General features: G+C 31.7%; 1 protein-coding gene and 1 pseudogene across 1 annotated transcript; one reads left to right on the forward strand and one right to left on the reverse strand.

Moving 5' to 3' along the window:
- The first annotated feature begins 10,403 nt into the window (after nucleotides 1–10,403).
- Nucleotides 10,404–12,861, forward strand: LOC139497486 (uncharacterized; annotated as a pseudogene).
- A 2,616-nt stretch (nucleotides 12,862–15,477) lies between these two features.
- On the reverse strand, nucleotides 15,478–16,913 carry LOC139497487 (uncharacterized). The gene is made up of 2 exons (XM_071285715.1): nucleotides 16,360–16,913; nucleotides 15,478–15,592 (listed from the first exon to the last, which is right to left on the reverse strand). The coding sequence occupies exons 1-2, from the start codon at nucleotides 16,911–16,913 to the stop codon at nucleotides 15,478–15,480; spliced, it is 669 nt and encodes a 222-aa protein (XP_071141816.1).
- Nucleotides 16,914–20,207: the final 3,294 nt, after the last annotated feature.

Below are 20,207 nucleotides of genomic sequence, written 5' to 3' on the forward strand. Positions count from 1 at the left end.
CTGTTTTGAGAGATGATAACGTTATTTTACTTCTCTGCATCACACATCTATGTACCTCAGAAAATCAGAAACTGTAAATAGCCTGATTTATAAGGCTATCCCAAAAGAGTTTCTTAATAAATATGAATCTCGGTTGTTAGTTGTCTCATTAGCAATCGTATCAAATCTCTTATTTTCATATTCACATGTCTTTGTCTAAGATCACAAGAGACATTTAACTAGAAATTAAAGAAACCACAGACACGTCTTCCTCCGCCTCATTTGTATACTTATATCTCGAATTGTAATTACACAGTCATCTCAGTACCAGAATCAATGACAAACGAGACGATTTTAATTTTGAAATTATAAATTTCCCCAACCTTAGTAGCAATATACCAACTTCACCTGCATATGGGATATACATTTTCCAACTCATTCGATATTTAAGAGCTTACAGCTCCTACTCAGACTTTGTAAAACGTCATCAGTGTCTGAGCACAAATTTGATAAACTAAGGGTATGTCAAAGAACTTCTCGTCCTTTTTCTAAAAAAAGGTTCATCGGAAGGTACAAAGACCTTGATGATGCATTTCTCGTATCAACTTCACAAATAATACAGGATGGTCTTGTTGTATAGATTCTGCGTACTGACGTTGTTTCTCATCTTAACAACGTGTTATATTGTTTTTTCATTCGTCTTTGTTCTATTATTGATATTACTTTTACTCTTTCATTTTTGCTGATGTGCTTTGTATATGCGACTTTTTGTGTTTCGTTGATTCTTATAACATGTATAAAGTGATTCTGTACTTTATAATATCCTGTCATTATGTTATTGTTCTATTATATGGCATTATGTTATATTTCTATTAGAAATTAGAAAATACGTTGAACCACAAACATCAAAATTATTTAATTACGTAAAGATATGAACCATTTATGGATTCTTATAAATTCTATAGAACTTTTGAACTATTTTCAATATTGGTCTATTTCTGAAACTAATTCTTACATACTTTAGATTGTTTAACCCTGTATGCTAACATTGCCCATGTGAAACTTTCAAGTTGTGTGTATAAACATTGAACGACAAAACTTTGTGACGTATACATTTTCTGACGTCAGACACGCGAAACTGTTTCTTTTAAAATTGTAACACGATGATGACTGCTGTACCCATAATTTGACTATGTTATTTATTATGACTGTTTAGTTCACGCATTATTCTAAATATAACGGAATTTGATGACACTGCCGTACAAAGTGAGAGGTTTAGCGCTATAAAACCACCATTTTCTACATTTGAAAAATGCCTGTACCAAGACAGTAGTTGTCCTTTCGTTTTTTATGTGTTTTGTCATTTGATTTTGCCATGTAATTAGGGACTTTCCAATTTGATTTTCCCCTGAGTTCAGTATTTTTGTGATTTTACTTTTTAGTTCTGTCAACTTTTCAGTGAAAGACCTATTATTCATTTTTGTGACTATTATTTTTTCCGCCAAATTTGTTTCTGGTGTGTAAATCATTTTTGAAACAAGTCGCTTAGATATTTGATAATTTTTATCGAACAGTGTATCCGCTTTTAAATGTTACCCTTCTTAACCGAACTTATTTTGTTGTCAGATTTATCTCCCCGTACACTGTGTGTATCGTGAGTGCATCTCCTTCGCATCCTTAAAATAAATCGGCAAATTTATTTTTCGATGCTTCAATCAATTTCAACGGAAGCGATACTGAGATTTCATATTAGAGTTATTTCCCATTTTGTATTTGACACACGTGATATATGAATGTAACGCATTAACCGTCAGTAATGGAAACCTAGGATATATTGATTTGAGGTTCTTCGTACACCAACATGAAAAATGGTGCCGAGTTTAAAGATCAAAGTCGTATTTTCATAGTTTCCTTTTGCTTGTTTGTGCATCGTATCTTATACGTAATAAGCTCAAAATAAAGAACTGCTGCTTAATGTTGGGGATGTTGAGGCAAACAAATGGTGCATTTAATACTAAGCGAACTGATTATTACCTATAGGAGTTATGTGTTTATGTGGGTAAAAAAAAAGCGAACAACTAATAATTAAAGTGATTGTTAGAAGACTGCATGGCAGATAAATTGTCAATTATTTATTAATAAAAGAATCATTCGCAATGGTACATTTATTACTTGTACATTCGAAGCAACAGTAATTTATCTTTGTTGACATGTTTTTAAAGTGATTAACATCATAATAGGTTGGCTGGTCTGACACTATTTTTGACATTTGTACCTATTATTTCTGTCTGTTTTGTTCACACATCGTTGTCAATATAATGTAATTGTATGCGACTATCATACAGGTGAGAGTTTTAGCAAGCTATAAACCATGTTTAATCCACCATTTTCTACATAAAAAAAATGCTAGAATCTATTCGTTTGTGCTTTTGATTTATTTGCTTAGGGATTTTCCGTTTATAATTTTCCTCGTATATCGGTATTTTTGTTATTTTACTTTTTAGATATGTTATAAGCTCATGAATTCAGTACGACGATACAAATTAGACCAAAATACAAAACTGTCCGACTGCGTCAACAAGGTATGCGTTCCTTGTCATGTGCATCATGTACACTCAGTGAAAATGTCACAGTCAGAGATAGGACATATCTATAAGGCAGTCAAAATAAGAATCACTACATTTGTTCCCGCATTTTTATTAGAAAAACCCACACATGTTTATCATTAAAATGTAATACAATTTACCAATGATAATTCACAAATATTATGAAATAATTCAAAAGAAATACCCGCTTCAATGTTAATAATGGGGTGTGTATTACAATTAAATGTCATCCGAATCTATATTCCATGTGAATTCTACGAAGTTATCATTTGCATTTTGTTTACAATCCAAGTACAAGTTATCAATCCCACAAAATGTCATTGGATGATGTGATAAATATATTTTTTATCATCTCTGTCAACACTCCGTATTGACCTCGTTTTTATATAGACTGTATATGGCTACCGTGCATTATCATGGGTTCCACTTTTTCGTCTACCTTCACCAAAACACTCCTGTCAACCCTGTGATGGTCCGAGATTGTCACCGTCGGTTCTATTTCGCATAAAAATACAATTTGCAAATGTCACAAAACATGTAGAGTTATACCAAGCTATCTGTTGGCCATCAGCTTATGAAATAAAGATTATTCACTATTATATTAAAATTAAAATTATTTCACATTGCAATATGCGCCTTCAAAGTTTCGAATAAACAAATATCTATACTAGCAAATGATGATCATATCAATGGATAACTTAAACGTCATTCAGTCTATGGTGAAGAGTATGGTTATTATCGTACCATTTTGACATATACTTTTCTTAAGCATTGTATAAAAATAATATTATTAACTTGATTTGTCTGTGGAAAGGACAAGATATGATAAGGGCCATTTCTGGTCCATCTTTTTCAAGAATTTTGAAACTTTGAAGTTGGAACCCATCCCGCCGTTGGAATGAACTGCAGTATCTGCTCATCCACATAGCCGCACCTTATCTTATTGTGATATGTGCCAAAATCTCTGCAAACTACGACTTTGAAAAGGCAATGAACGACGAAAAGTGATTTTAGTTATTCCTTTTTGTTGTTAGGAATGTGGCTCATTATATTTTTTCAGCGCAAAGAATTGATGGTTTCCTCAAACCGTACCATACCAAGCCGGGTTTGGATATGTAGATATGTCCATATGTTTTGTTTTTTTTCTTAAATTAAATTTATCGATAATAAAATAAATTACAATTTCAACGCATTTGTTTTTTACCCGGTGTGATATTTTGACTGAGTGTTAAAAAAGGACGAAAGATACCAGAGTGACAGGAAAACTCATTGATTGAAAATAATCTGACAACGCGATGGCTAAAAAAAAATAAGACAACAGACAAATAATATTACACAAGACACCACATAGAAAACTAAAGACTGAACAACACGAACACCACCAAAAACCGGCGGATGCTACACATGTGGCACCCGTAGTGTATACATAAATGTAAAAAAGTCAAAATTCTTAATACAGAAGACCAACCATTGAGTCGTTTGAATTTTATGAATTCTCCTTAATCATTCACTGAATTTTTACACAAACAAAATTCTATACCTACTTATACAAACGGCGCAGTACATTAATCCAGCCTGCAATATGAAAGAACTAAAATAGCCGATCTACATTAACATCTTTCTGGGGTTACTTCTTTGTAACATGTTATAACTTTTAAATGCATTTGTTAATGTCAGAACTTTTTTTTATTACTAAATTAACTGCCATTTTTGTTGTTAAAAATTTTTTGCAAGAAAATGTAGCGGTTTTTTTTCTAATTATCTTGAAAAGGTTTTAAGAATATATGTATGTGTAATAATCATCAATCCAAGTCCATCACCCCAAAGAGTTAGATAAGCATGCACATACCATAAAGGTTCGTATTGTTATATATACGTTTGAATTTGTTTTTTAAACAATAATATGGGGGTTTGGATCGATTCTTCTCACAAAAGAATGTATTGATAGATATGCAAGTATATGACCCGTCTATGTACACAAAAACATAAACTATATGTATATGTAACAACACAGAAGTTATCTTTAATAAATTTGTTTCAAAGATTAAATGAATACAACACTTGATGAATTTCGTGCGTTCAAAACGATATCTTGGATTTACCTCAATAAGGACTGCTCAAAATTAAACTTTAGCAAGACAGGAATGTGTGAATATGTCAAGAATTTATGAGCTATTTGACCAAAAAGGATTTTTAAATTCATCTAGGGTCAAAGTTAGCTGATTGTTTTTCTAGTGTTTTTTTTTTTTTTTTAATTTAGTCCCTGTAATCGTTCACTGATTTTTTACACAACTCAAGTAATTTATTATTTCAACATATACAAAAGCCTAGTTTGTAACTTGTTTCCAACAGAAACCTGACTTAAAATTCATATCTAAATTGCAGAGTCTAGATATTTGGATGATTGAGACAAATATAATGGAAAAATGTGTAAATTCAATTATAAAGTTGTCTCTTGTTGTAATATCAGTTGCAAACGTGGTTATTTTTAATGTTTCCATTGTGATATTGATTATATCTCTGAATCCAGGAGTGAAATGGAATGAATATATTGATGAAATTTCGCCTGGATTTTATGTCTATTATTTTCATACATTGTGGACAAGTTTAGATGCCAATGCCTATGAGGGAAAACTTTATTCTGGAAGCTATTCAAAAAAATTGAATCCACATCATGATGGTGAGGTTTTTTATTTTCATTTTATAAACAATTCTAGGAAAACGTTTAAAAGTTCGTTTGAGTCTTTCTTTTGTCATTCATTCATTTGACATTGTGGACGAATAATGCCAATGCTATGAGGGCAAACTTTTTTTCGAAAATATTTTAAAATATTAAATCTGCATCATGATAGAAAGATCTTTTGTTTTCATTCAATTAAACAAAAGACTAGGAAAACGCTTACAAAACGCGCTTTGGTCTTTCACTCGTCCTTCTTTCAATTTAAATTTAAATACAAGAACTTTAAAACCTTCCCGGCTGTAGCACTTTTAAAGTATTTTGTAAGCACTTTTATAAAGTGAGGCAAAAAGTGTCAAATATATATGCATTTGAGTAACAACAGCATTTCGAAAGCTTTTCAAAAAAATTAAACCTTAAAGAAGATTATTTTGGTTTTATTTCATATAAAGATATTTGAACACATACAAACAAGAAAATCATGGACATTTTTTGAAGAGCCATTATTGTGTCATTCAATTCTGCGGTTTAAAATGACGATAAGCCACTTTGACATATTTCTTCATCTTATTTTTTCTACAAAATACCATATCCTCTATAAAAATATATATTTCGGAACTTCCCTGATCAATCTCTTATGCTTAAGTAACCAGTCTTTTTAACATCCAATGGTTAAAAACTTCATACCATTTTAAATTCTAACAGTCAATAACTGCCTTATTTTCAGATTTTGAAAGTTATTGATTATATTCCAAATGAACATAATACATTTTTCTTTGAGTTTATTTTCTTCCTAGATTCAAATTGGTTGACATATAGATTTAAACACATATTGTTCATCAGAATTTTTTACCGAATGTACATGTATTTGGAAGATTAACAAACCTCAATGATTGATTTATTGTCTGAAATGATGTTTAGCAATCGGTTTAGTATTCATACTAAAAACATCTTACAACATACAAAATGTTGCAAAAAGTACCATCAAAACATTGAATATTGCTCAAAACAACATAAAAAAAGGAAAACTTAACAAAAATACAAAACCGAAAACAAATAAATATGTCATAAAAAAAATCTATAAAAAGGCATATAGAAAACGCACATTAGCAATGCAAAAGACAAGAAACCAAAAATTAAAAATATCGCAATAACATAATAATCTGTACATTATACAATACAAAACATTAATATTGCTTATAATAAACTTACAGTATTGATTTGGTAAATTTGAACACTGTAACACAATCATCGTCAATAATTAGCACAAGTTAAAAGTATTAGACAATGACCAAAAATTGTCAAGAATTGGAAAAGATAGGATCATAATTCGTTCATCAGTTAATTAATAGTTCATAGTGAACACATATAGAATGTCTATAAGAGTCCTCGCATTAACCTGAGAGTAAATAATTTGAATTTTAATTTCTTCTTCCTTAACAAAGAATAGAAAGGACCTATTCAAAATTTAATTCATCTTATACCGTCTCTTCTCTATTCCCATTTCATTTTATTTGTTTAACAATACACCAAAAATAAATGCTATTTTCAGTAAAATGAAGGTCAAAGTATTTGAAAATTCAAAAAATACAATAACGAAAGGAAGAGCTTATACATGTTATAAACTAAAAAGAGTAAAACTTTTATCAAAAGCGGGGCAAGAAATCAATTTTTCATTAAAAATGGTTTAGGCTAAGAGGCAAAGTCAGAGTAAAGCACAACATTTGACATCAACGTAAATTTTAAATAATAAAGACCAGAGATAATACGAACCATATTTCGACTTAAAGTACAAAACGGCCAGGACATTATGAAATTGTTTATACACTGTTACAGATTATTTGAATGTTTCAGTAATACCTTGCAGGATCAATTTGTTTCAAGGCAACACAGGATTATCAGAATGGCATACCTGGCGCTATTGCAAAAAGATCAATGCCGTATTATTTTCCGGAAGAAGAAAACATGGAAATAGGCTTTTTTCTTGCCAAGAGCAGTTCTTTATTGATGATTGTTGCATCTGCTTTAATGACAGTTTTTATCGGTCTTTACGTACCATTTGGAGAAGGAAAATGGATCTGGCAAACGAAAATAGATATATTACCAGATACCGAGAGAGGTGTTCCTTTGAATACTGAATTAACACCATAGAGATCACAGCAACGTCGATAGGTGAAAACAACGAAAGGAAACGTTATTGTTATAAAAGAGTGAAAAGAAAAAAATGTGTATATTTGCTAATGACTATTTAGTATTTAGATAGTTATCCTTTTTGCAGACCATTCCTAGTTTAAAACGAAAAATCGTATGTTTTTTTTTTTTTTTTTTTTTTTGTGTGACAGCAGCGTCTTGAATAAACTCTTTCAAAAGATGTTTTGTTTATCATATAAAAGTTCAATTAATGAAGACAAAAATCGCCCTCAAGTAAAAAGACTATAGGATCGTTTTCAGTTAGGTTGCAAAATTTATATACCCATAGAAAATAATGGATATGCGCATTTTTATGCTACATTCATTCTGGTTAAAGTAACCAATGCTTTTAAGAGATATAAGGGTAAGGTTATTTACAGACGACTATTGTTTTCTATAAAAATAGAATCATGGATACAATTTCTTGTCCTGCAATTCTTCTGTATGTTTCCAATTGATTGAAAAGAGACCACCAGAATAGTAGTAGTAGATCTGTAAACATAATAAAACAGCACAATGCTGACTCATTGTTCGTATACTATTTCGATATGAGCGTCACTGATGAGTCTTACGCAGACGAAACGCGCCCCTGGCGTACTAAATTATAATCCTGGTATCTTTGATAACTATATGAGTTTGATTGTCCCTGTGGTATCTTTCGATCCTCTTTTAACACCACTGGGTCGATGCCACTGCTGGTGGACGTTTCGTCTCCGAGGGTATCACCAACCCAGTAGTCAGCACCTCGGTGTTGACATGAATATCAATTATGTGGTCATTTTTATAAATTTCCTGTTTACAAATATTTGAATTTTTCGAAAAACTAAGGATTTTCTTATCCCAGACATAGATTACCTTAGCCGTATTTGGCATAACTTTTTGGAATTTTGGATCCTCATTGCTCTTCAATTTTGTACTTGTTTGGCAATTTAACTATTTCGATATGAGCGTCACTGATGAGTCTTATGCAGACGAAACGCGCGTCTGGCGTACTAAATTATAATCCTGGTATCTTTGATAACTATTTACACCACTGGGTCGATGCCACTGCTGGTGGACTTTTCGTCCCAGAGGGTATCACCAGCCCAGTAGTCAGCACTTCGGTGTTGACATGAATATCAATTATGTGGTCATTTTTATAAATTTCCTGTTTACAAAACTTTGAATTTTTCGAAAAACTAAGGATTTTCTTATCCCAGGCATAGATTACCTTAGCCGTATTTGGCACAACTTTTTGAAATTTTGGATCCTCATTGCTCTTCAATTTTGTACTTGTTCGGCAATTTAACTATTTCGATATGAGCGTCACTGATGAGTCTTATGCAGACGAAACGCGCGTCTGGCGTACTAAATTATAATCCTGGTATCTTTGATAACTATTTAACTGTTTTTGATTCGAGAATCACTGAAACGTCTTTGGTAGACGAAACGCGCGTTGGGCGCATACACAGAATTTCAGTCCTGGTATCTAATAATAAGTCTATGATAGGTTTATTGATAGTCCTAGGATACACAGTCAATATGAAACTGTTGTCCACATAAATTGAAAGGTTACTGATGAAAAGTTTGGTTTAATAGACTTTTAACAACAATTGGATCTTAACAATTTTCAGCTCCAACCTCTAATTTTCAGTGTGGTATGTTTGAGTAACTTGTCTCTTTCTTTTATAAATATCATACAGTTTAGTAGTTGCTCTAATAAAAGTCACTTAACATTCAATGTTGATATTTTCTCATTTGTTATCAATATGTGATTAAAAATTATATCTTGGAAATGTAAAAAAAAAGGTAAAATTAAAAAAAACACTGAACTCCGGGAAAATTTCAATCGGAAAGTCCTTAATCAAATGGCAAAATCAAATGACAAACACATCAAACGAATGGACAACAACTGTCATATTCCTGTCTTGGAACTGTCATTTTCAAATGTAGAAAATGGAGGATTGAACCTGGTTTTATAGCGCTAAACCTCACACTTGTACGACAGTCGAATCAAATTCTATAATATTGATAATGATGCGTGAACAAAACAAACAGATACAATAAGCAAAAAGGTCACATATAGTGGTAAATAGTCTAATCGTGTATACACTTCTGGTGTAAAAGCTTTCGTATTACACGAAATAAGAATTACAAGCAACTACCACTATCTTGTTCATCTCTTTTCATAGAAGGGTAAACTGTCAGCTTTTGTAATTTAATTTTGAATTGCATATAGCACATCTTAAAACATGTATTCTTGTGGTGGTTTTTTTAATTGTTTTGAGAGTGATTAAGATTATAAGACAACATTGACTGTTGTATTTCAATTTGTGACATGTTTACCTATTAAATCAGTTTGTTATCTATCATAGTGTTGTCAACATAATGAAATTATATGCAACTGTCAGAAAAAAGTAGATTTAGCTAACTATAAAAACAGGATCAATTCACAACGTTGTACATAAGGAAATGCATGTTCCAAGTCATTAATATGACAATAGTCGACTTTCATATTATATTTGATGTAAGCGGTTATGCGCAACGTAAGCGGCCAACGTCATGTGATACCCGACAAGTCCCTAAACCGCGAAAACATAAACAAAGTTACAAACAATATGGTAAAACGTTGTGTTTGGGGAACATGCAACAGCGATGACCGGTACAAAGATAAACCGCATATGTCAGGAGTTGAATTCTTCCCTATACCGAAGCCAAAAACAAGAATGCAAGAAACTCTGCAGTGGGTAAAAGCTTGTGGCAGGAAAAATTACACCGTTGCTAATGTCAACAAACATGCCTATGTATGCAGCAAACATTTTATTGACGGAAGACCTACAGCCATGCATCCGTACCCAACCATAGCAACCCTATCAAATCAAATAGTGCACAGGTCGCGGAAACTTCCCTTTGACAGAACTATGACCAAAACCATCATGACCACGCCCACTTAAACTCAAACTGAAGTATGGATGGATGTTCAGGCATATGTTACTGTTGATAATAACACACCAACAGACCAACCTCTTCAGGCAACAGCACATTCCTGTGAAGAATTGAAAGGTAATGACTGGTATATATATATATATATATATATATTTACATATTTTGAAATAGAAAGGCATTGACTGATTATACATGTTGTAAGTCATCATACCAAACTGAAGAAAAAAGGGGGTGGATTGACTGTAACCCAAGTTGCATGCTTTTCTCAATTGATTTACTTGTTTGGGTCTGACACGAGTACAGTTTAGTGAGTGAATAGAATATGTACAATACGTTAAACATGCGAAAAATATAAAACTACTTGAGACTAAGATATTTTTTTGCCTTTCATCTCCTGCAGGTGATCATAGTTATACAAAGCCTGTGGAACAAAAAGTCAAAATACAGACAAACAGTGTGTCAGTGCAGACAGAGATTTCATTTGATGATATGTCACCATACAGTGATGGTTGCTTTAAAGATAGGGGAGAGTTTAAGAGGCAGTTCATCATGGACGATATATTCAAAAGTGACAAGACGTGCAAATTTTATACAGGTAAAAAAAAATTCAAGGTACTAAGCTTGTTAGGTCAATTACAAGTACTGATTTGATCTTCATGACATTAACATTTGAGACAAAAAATAATAGATACATATCAGATCATAACAGAGTCTTAGCTTATATCAGTAGTTCTATTTGTAACACTTTTAATTAATGTATAGTGAACCACTGTACTATGAATATATGAATATATTAATAACTGTCGTGGCAGCCAACATATATATATGTCCAATAATCAATTTGTACATTTATATATAAAACCACCTGACGAGTACCCTTGGCAGGGACGAAACAGTAAATAAAATTCCGATTACCTATATTTTAATATGTTTAAATATAAGATATAAACACCATCTTCTAAAGAGCTAGTAAGTTTAAGATTTTTCCTCAATGTGAAAAAAGCAACTAACAAGATATTCATTTACAATATGGTAGTTACAAAAGCAGATTTTTTTTTACAGGATTGTCTTTAGCCATGTTCACATGGTTATTTAGTTTTCTTCAGGACAAAGCTAGAAACATTGTTTACTGGAACAGTGTTAACACAAATGAAAGGGAAAGTAGTGAGGTAAATATCTATGGATTTATTTAAGGCTAAGCTTCCCTATACTTCATTTGGTTTTCTGACAGAGTTGTCTCACTCAATTTGTTAATTGTAGCTAATGTTGTATTTCAAACAATAATTTAAGTGACCACCATACTATGCTGTATGGACTTCACTCATTGTTGAAGGCTGTACGATAACCTATAGTTGTTAATTTTGGTCTCTTGTGGAGAGTTGTCTCATACCACATCTATTTTTTATATATACCTGTTTAATATTTGATACTACATGTATATTTTTCAATGTTTTTAAAAAACGAGTTCAAATTGAAGGAAAATATGTATTCTTGTAGAGGTGTTGATCAATGATTTGCTTGACGTGTCATAAAACATTACTGGTTGAGGTCACTGTAACCTACTCTGTTTGTAATAATCAAATTTGTACAGACAGCAAACTGACAAACAAAAACATGATTTATTTCATTGATTTTGCACCTTTCATATATTTTAGAAGATGCCAGTACATTGTATATATTCATAATGTATAAATATTGAAATGTTTTTTTTCTTTTCTGTAGACATTGAAGCCTGGTCCAAAGAGAATGCTGACTATCAAAGAGGAACTAGCAATCACACTTATACGTTTAAGAAGGGGTTTCGATACCAAGTCACTTGGGAATATGTTTGGCATGTCAGAAAGTAGTGTAAGTAGAATATTTAACACCCGGATCAACTTAGTGAGCCATGAGTTAAATTTTCTTATTAGATGGCCATCTATGGAGCAAATAAGAAATAAACTACCCAAATGTTTTAAGTATTTCCCTAAAACCAGATGTATCATTGACTGTACAGAGTTCTTCACACAACGACCAAGTCTTCCTTCAGCACAACGAATAACCTATTCACAATACAAACACCACAACACATTCAAATGCCTAGTGGGAATAACTCGAAGTGGTACTTTTAGTTTCGTATCTGATTTATTCACTGGCAGTATTTCTGACAAAAAAAATGTTCAAGATTCATGATTTTTAGATAACATACAATTTGGCGATGATATTATGGCAGACAGAGGTTTTTTAATAAGGGGGGAATTAGCTTTAAAAGGTGGCACACTGAACATTCCACCTTTCTCTTTTGGCAAACAGATGTGCAGTAATGCAACCACTAAGACTCGCAGAATAGCAAGGGCAAGAATTCATGTTGAGAGAGCCATTGGAAGGTTAAAAAATTTTGCTATTTTACAGGGAATAATTCCTTTGCGTATGAAGCCCATCTACAGTGAGGTAGTAAAAGTATGTGCAATGTTATGCAACTTGGATGAACAGCTTGTAAAATGAATAAATCAATCATGTTAATTGTTTTATCTAAATGGTTTACTTTTTTACATAAAAATATGAAATGTTATGATTGCTAATGGGACAATTATCCAAGTTGTGCATTTGTATGTCTTATCACCTATTTCTACTTTCCCAATACTAATGATACAGAAACCTAACACAAAAGAAAACAACATACATTTTTTGTATGTAGTATGTTGTCTTAAGAAGAAAGAACTCCTTATCCTTCAATCAATATAACTTGAGTTCATTCACTGGCTTCTTGTTTTACTGTTATCCAAGATCATTTGAATCATGCTGTGTCCTTTGTTAGACTTGCCAAGATATAAAATGCAATTCAAGGGAAATGTGGGACGGACAGACGGACAGCATAACAATAGTTAATCACCATCTATGGAGTAGGTCTACATAAATAAATAAGAAGAATTGTACATGTTTGACTAATGTGATGAGTATTTGTATTTATAATTCGTTGTCACATGTTCTCCAAATACTGATAGCATATGGAAGTAAGTGTTCTCTATAAAATTTATCTAGTTTTGTCACCATGTTATTGAAAAAAATTGGGTCAAAGTCTACAGTTGTTACACATATTCCTTTGGTAGTGTAAATCACTAGGTCACATTTGTCAAGTCCATAAATACCCATTTGTCCTTGTATTTGATGGTAATAATCATTCTTATGAGATTTATCTTCTGCCACATCCTTTGGGTTGTCAAAGCGTGCTGAATATGGACATTTCACTTCAATAACTTTTGAAGTGTGACATTTGCATGTGAAAATGCCATCTACCGAACACCCAAATGTATGGCATGTTCTCATACAGCAGTAATCCCTTGTTCTGCATACAAGCTTTTTGATGTGCTTTCTTATTTACTTTCATATACAAGTGTAAAGCTGGTTTTTTTTTCGACCCCAATCTAAAGAAGCTGAAGAAGCATTGCTGTATTCCCCCATTAACTGTTTCAAAAGTGAAGGAGGGCATCGGTCTCTTTGGACAGCATTTAAAACTTTCTCAAAATTTGACGCGGTAATAATACCTTTTCTCATTGCAAACCACAAATCATTATTTGATTGATCACGTGTGTTCATTTCTATCAAATCAATATCACCAGAACTGTATCTGCAATAGAACCTATGTCATCATTGTTGTTCAATTGGTCCATTACTCTTTTATGTACTATCAAGTTATCACAATTTAAATCAATGTTATTCACTTCCTCTACATTATCATTAGGGTCTCCTAAAATGTCAAGTGCCTGCAAATTTGGAGATATCAGAAACACAGTATATAGAAAATACATTTATACAATATTTACATTTTTTGTAAGAAGAAATAAATAAGTACTGATGATGATTTAAGTTTCAAAAGTTCACATTGGTTTCTGTGGGTAATCATAAATATGCAAATTGTTTTTTATATAGATTAGACAGTTGGTTTTCCCGTTTGAATGGTTTTACACTAGTAATTTTTGGAGCCCTTAATAGCTTTTTGTTCGGTGTGAGCCAAGGCTCTGTGTTGAAGGTCGTACATTTACCTATAATGGTTTACTTTTTTAAATTGTTATTTGGATGAAGAGTTGTCTCATTGGCACTCACACCACATCTTCCTATATCTAAAGTTACAATTAACATCAATGCAAAATATAGGAACAAACTTAAATTAATTGAAAGTGTATACATGGACCTACAAACTTAATTCTTAATGATATAACTCCTAGTTTAATCACAATTTCCTGTCATTATTATATACAAATGTATACATAGCATATCCTTATTATGTAAAAAGTTTTATGTAATTATGCTGTGTTGTTTCAGAAAGGTTCAATTGACAAACTTAAAGTAAAAGTTTAAGGCCAAAATTATAAGGTCAAAGGGGCACAACTCCTAGAAAAACAAATTTATGTAGATCACAAGTTTCATAGTTTGATGAAAATATGTGTTTCCTTTGAAATATTTTCTTTTGGAATAGTATTTAATTACTGAAGGCATGTAAGGGTTATAGAATACCTAAGTTAATAGTATTAAAATTCATTTGAACAAAGTCAAATGAAAGTTTGCATGTGAGGCTTTTATACATGTAATTTTGTCTTTTGACATTAATTTTTTCAAGTTGTAACTTGCCCTCTGATCCACACTTCTGGGGTCAAAGTTTTGTAGGCCACTGAAATCCATGGTAGGTTCTTCATTGTACCTGTAATTAAAAAAAAAAGCAAACTATACAATTCGAGTTAAGAATTTGATACTGAAAATATGTTAATCAATATAAATAAGATGCGGTATGAGTGTAAAGGAGAAAATTGTTATCAAAGCCACAATATTAAACTCATTAAGTAATTCAGGTTACATTTCTTATCATTTTTAACACAAACTGATGATAATACAGAATAGATTTAATAAATAATGGACATTATTAATTATTTAGGTCTTTTGTCCTTCACAATCAATGGTTAACTATTTCAATGTTGGTTTTTTTAGGGATCAATATATAAAATCCAGTAAAATGGGTTCATGAAATGAAAAATCATATAATATCTGTCTAGTTTCAACCCCTAAAATTAATGACGCATATACCTTGCTTTCATTATTTCCATCTGTTTAATTGGGACTGGACAGTCATGGCTTCTTGGCCTTTTTTTTCCATTGGTTTTCTCCATCTGTTACAGATTTAACCTCAAATGCTTCTATTCCATACAAAGTGGCTCCAACATGCCTACAAGCACCATCTGCCCTGAAAGTTATTATAAGGATTAATCATAATGTGATATTAAAACATGTTAATTTTCTTGCAATGACTATGTATACATTGTACATGTGTATTATAAGTATTCAATTGTTTAGAAGGTAATTTTAAGTTTTTGTTGTTATTTTTTTTTTTAATTTGTGATTTCTTGTTTTTCAGTTCATTGTCTAGCACTATATACATTAAACAAAAAAAATACACTAGCAAAGTCCAGCTTCTCTCTAACCAACTAGTAATGAGGTCACTTTGTAATATTTAAGAGTCAAAGTTAAGACTAGAGAACTAAGAGATTTCCAAATATTGTCGTTGTAATTTCATAGCACTTGCTATTCCTTTTCTTTTTTTGCTCACACAATATGTGCACTAATGAAAAGTTGACAAGAATTTATAATGTTTCTCTCTTATAGAATCAGTTTAGCGCTTGGTAGAAATTTCATGTAGTCTGAGGCCATGTCATAAAGAATCCCAGGTGCATAGGTTTGTCTGTATCTAAAATGTATATGTTCATTGGTACATATATTGTACATGTACAAAATAACTGAGTTATGCAAGTACATTAAAATTTGTAAAAAAAATTTTCTGTTTAAACCCTAAACATGCTAGAGTCAATCATTAATTAGGGATTATGATAATTAGATTGAAGATAATTAGGGAGAGATCAACAATTATAAATATTAAGTTGTCAACTTTTTACAATCAGGTTCCGGAACAAATGCTATATTTTTCACCTAATAATACATATTATGTATAGTTACCCGCCAATGCATGTACAGTAAGCAGTTTTAACCTCTCCATTTTTCTTGTCCATGATGACCCACACATCATATGTTGCCTTGTGTAGATAGGTCTTATCTTTCTGTGTAGGTTTAACTTTGGCCTTAAAAACACATATGTCCCGACTTGGTACTTCTGTATATTGTAACTCCTCTACATACCGATCAAAATAAAGTCTGTAGTCCTCACTGGATTTGTAGGCCTTTAATTTTCGTCGGTCATAGCTAGCAGTACTATGAATCAGGTAGTTAAAAAGGTCATACAAGCTAAAGCTTGGAATGAACGACAGGTCTGACGTATACCCGTCAAGGCTAAAAGGATCACAAAACCCGTACAATTGTTCTAAATTATGCTTAACACTGGTAACTGATTCATTTTCCCTCATATCTGGATCCAATGGTAAATTTAGCTTATCCACGGCCTCACATAACTTGGTTAGTTTCAGTTTGTTAATATTAGTAACACTTATACCCCGTTCTTTGAGATATTCTTGCAACTGAGGAACTTTAAAGGCATTGAATCTGGCGCCGTCCATCTTGTTGTCAATAAACAAACGATGTCGGGTGTCACGTGATACAAGTTATGTAAAAGCGGGAAAAAAACGGAACGGTCTAACGGAACAAACAATACGAAAAAGGTCTATTGTCTTCCATTCGTTTGGTGTGTTTGAATTTTTGATTTTCCATTTGGAAAGGGCTTTTCGTTTTGAATTTACTTTGAGTTAAGTTTTGTTGGTGTTTTTGTTAGTTTACTTTTTAAAAGATACATGATATCTTTTGATTTTCTGGAAGGATAGTTTCGAAGGACTATGAAAATTTTTCGCTGTTGACAAAAATAAAATATAACATATCTTATTAATGATATTGAGTGTTTTACAAGTAATTTGAACGAATGAATAAACATTTATATCTAATGCTAGATGAGATCATGTTTTCTTATACAAGTCAAAAAATAAGAAAAAAAAACATTATGACTCTTATGTCCCGATTGATATTTTTTCTTCAAATGTATCATGTATATCGAATTAACGTCTTAAAATGCGTTATAAAAGATAAATGAAAGAAACAATGCTTTATTAATGTGGATGTTTTCATAGACATGCAATATCAAACATGAAGAATTATAAGGGATTAAAAATAATATTCTAGGCCTTGAAAAGTTATTGAATTGAATTATTAATAATATGATACGATGGATCAATGCCATTTTAGTATATGCTGATTGCACATATATAAAACCAGAAATCTACTCATATAGCTTGGTCCCAGCACATATCAGGTCATATACATCTAGGAATTGGGAATAATGGTTAAGTTATGGAAAAGACTGGTAGCTACATTTGCGGGGCTAAAAGACCCACATCATCCTTGCACAGGAAAATATATGGCTTTACTCAAACCCCTTCATGACGGTAAGGTTATTTTTTACTGATTTAATGTTATTTGATATATAAAATTCGAGCCATTTCATACTGTCCACAATATTTCGTTATACATACCGCACAGCCCACTTCAAAATCATTTACACGATAGATTAACAAATAATATTATATTGGAAAACAGACAACTGGATACAAAAATCTGAAATTAATAAATGTTACTTCATTCTTCCATAAAAGACATCTTTTTACAAAACTGAGCGCAAAACTCTCATCACATCTTTGCATCGTGCAATTAATGTTAAAGAAAAGACAACCGTTCTATAAACTCAGCCAAAAGGGATGAAGATATGTATACAATAGTTATTTTTTGTACGTATTAAGGAAAGATATATTGATTTGAGTTATAATTTTAGTCGAATATATAATATACCGAAAACTTTTTTTTCTATTTAGAAAGTTGGAAATTACCTGTTCGATCGGCATTGCATGAAGCAACTGGACAAGTGTCTGCAGCACTATTTCTATTAATTATTTCTGTAATCACCAATGACGTTATTAAGCAGAAACTGTTTAAAATTGTCACCAATATTACTGCTTTAGGGACAGGAACAATTGGAGGTAAGTCGTAATTATTTAAAGTGATTTTATTTGAAAGTATATTATTAGAATAAAGTTTCCAAATGAACAAATAATTTAAATTCTTTTAAAATACATGGCGCTTAAATAGTCGGTAGACAAAAACTATCTATTATACATTGACTGATCAACAAACCTTTGATGGCAAAGAACATATAGGCCTTAAATGGAATTACAACACATATGTCATGTCAGATAAGCATTATTGCCAACCATGATCACTACACTGGTTAATGCAACGATTGGGCTAAATTTACTCCCTCATAAAAAGTATGATGCAAGTAATGCAAATTTTGATCGAAAGAAACTCAAATTTACAAAATAGGTTTATTCGATATACACAGGCGTAGGCAAACAAAAACAGAAAGCTGTCAGAAAAAAGGAAAAGTTCAAAATATTTAAAAACATCTTTTGAAGGCTTTTTCAACTTCATTGTGAAACGAAAAGAATGGGTTAGCGGTCACTATCTTTATTGGCACTACATGACATCTGACAAAAGGTAAAAAAAAAACAAGAGTAACGTACATCCCGGAGTGAATCGAAATAAGAAACAAATTGGTAACCGCATGCACGTTATTTGACATGTCATGAATGAAATGCTACAATTTTAGATTTTTTTGTCTGAATGTTCTAAATCATGTATTCCCATTTTAGCATCAGCATATTGTATTGCTTTGATTTGTTTCCTCCAGTTATCATAATGCCTGCATAATGTATCTAAATAACCCCATATGAGTATGAAAATGATTATTTCGATCTTTTACAGTTTATTATTCTTATCAAGCAATCTATGAATACAAACGAGGAATCCCGGAAGCTATATCAGTAAAAGCAAAATCACTTTATGATCCGGCCAATAGCTTTTACTTTCCAGAAAAGGAGGAGATTCAAGTTGGATATAACTTGGCAAAGTACAGCGCTGTTACTACGATAATAGCTTGTGCATTTATACTTGGTTACATTTGTCTTCATATTCCATTCGGGGAAGAAAAGTGGATTTGGCAAAAGAAGTCAACTGTTATACCAGACATAGAGACAATTTCATCATAAAATGGTGCAAACGTTACAGAACAACAAAAATAAGGGAAAACAAAAACAAATAAAAATTGAAATAATGAATTAAATTCTTTATAGCTGTAGTTAGATATATATCAATAATCCGGGAAAAGGGTTATATAAATTTACTTACAAACGTTGCTTTCAAAAATAGATAATACTAAAAGGAGTATAAGGTGGTATAATATAAATTACATGAAAACAGTTTTAAAAAAATATGAATAAAAAAAGATAATCAACGGAACTTTTTCATATTATGTGAAAAAAACGCAGGTATATAAGTTGAATTCGTTAATTTGGGGAATTTTTGAAATATAACTTCAAGTTTTTGTTTTTCCTAGAATGTTATGATATTGTAATTATTGTATTTATTTATGTTGGCCTGATTTGTGTTGTGTGGCCTGATAGTTGTTTACAGAATAATCTTAGAACTGTGCAGTTTAGAGATATTCCTTTCACGAATTTGGTTATACTTTTTGGACCTTTTGTATTATAGCTCTTCAACTTTTATATATGCTTTGGATTTCAAATATTTTGGCCACGAGCATCACTGAAGAGACATGAATTGTCGAAATGCGCATCTGGTGCAACAAAATTGGTACCGTTGATTTTATTAGAAATCACTGGAACAATTACAGAATGATTGGAACTTTCCAGAATGATCCTAATAAAAGATGAGTTATATAAACTTCTACATTTTACTAGAAACTTCCGTTGTAACTTTCCAGGATGTTCCATTATAGACTGTTCTAGAAT

The sequence above is a fragment of the Mytilus edulis genome, chromosome 12 (genome assembly GCF_963676685.1).
Source record: "Mytilus edulis chromosome 12, xbMytEdul2.2, whole genome shotgun sequence".
Lineage (NCBI taxonomy): Eukaryota > Metazoa > Mollusca > Bivalvia > Mytilida > Mytilidae > Mytilus > Mytilus edulis.

Coding starts and splice junctions, on each gene's coding strand:
- LOC139497487 (XM_071285715.1), bottom strand. CDS start 16,913: ATGGACGGCGCCAGATTCAATGCCTTTAAAGTTCCTCAGTTGCAAGAA. Junction 15,593..16,359: donor TACTGTACATGCATTGGCGG/GTAACTATACAT, acceptor AATAACTTTCAG/GGCAGATGGTGCTTGTAGGC.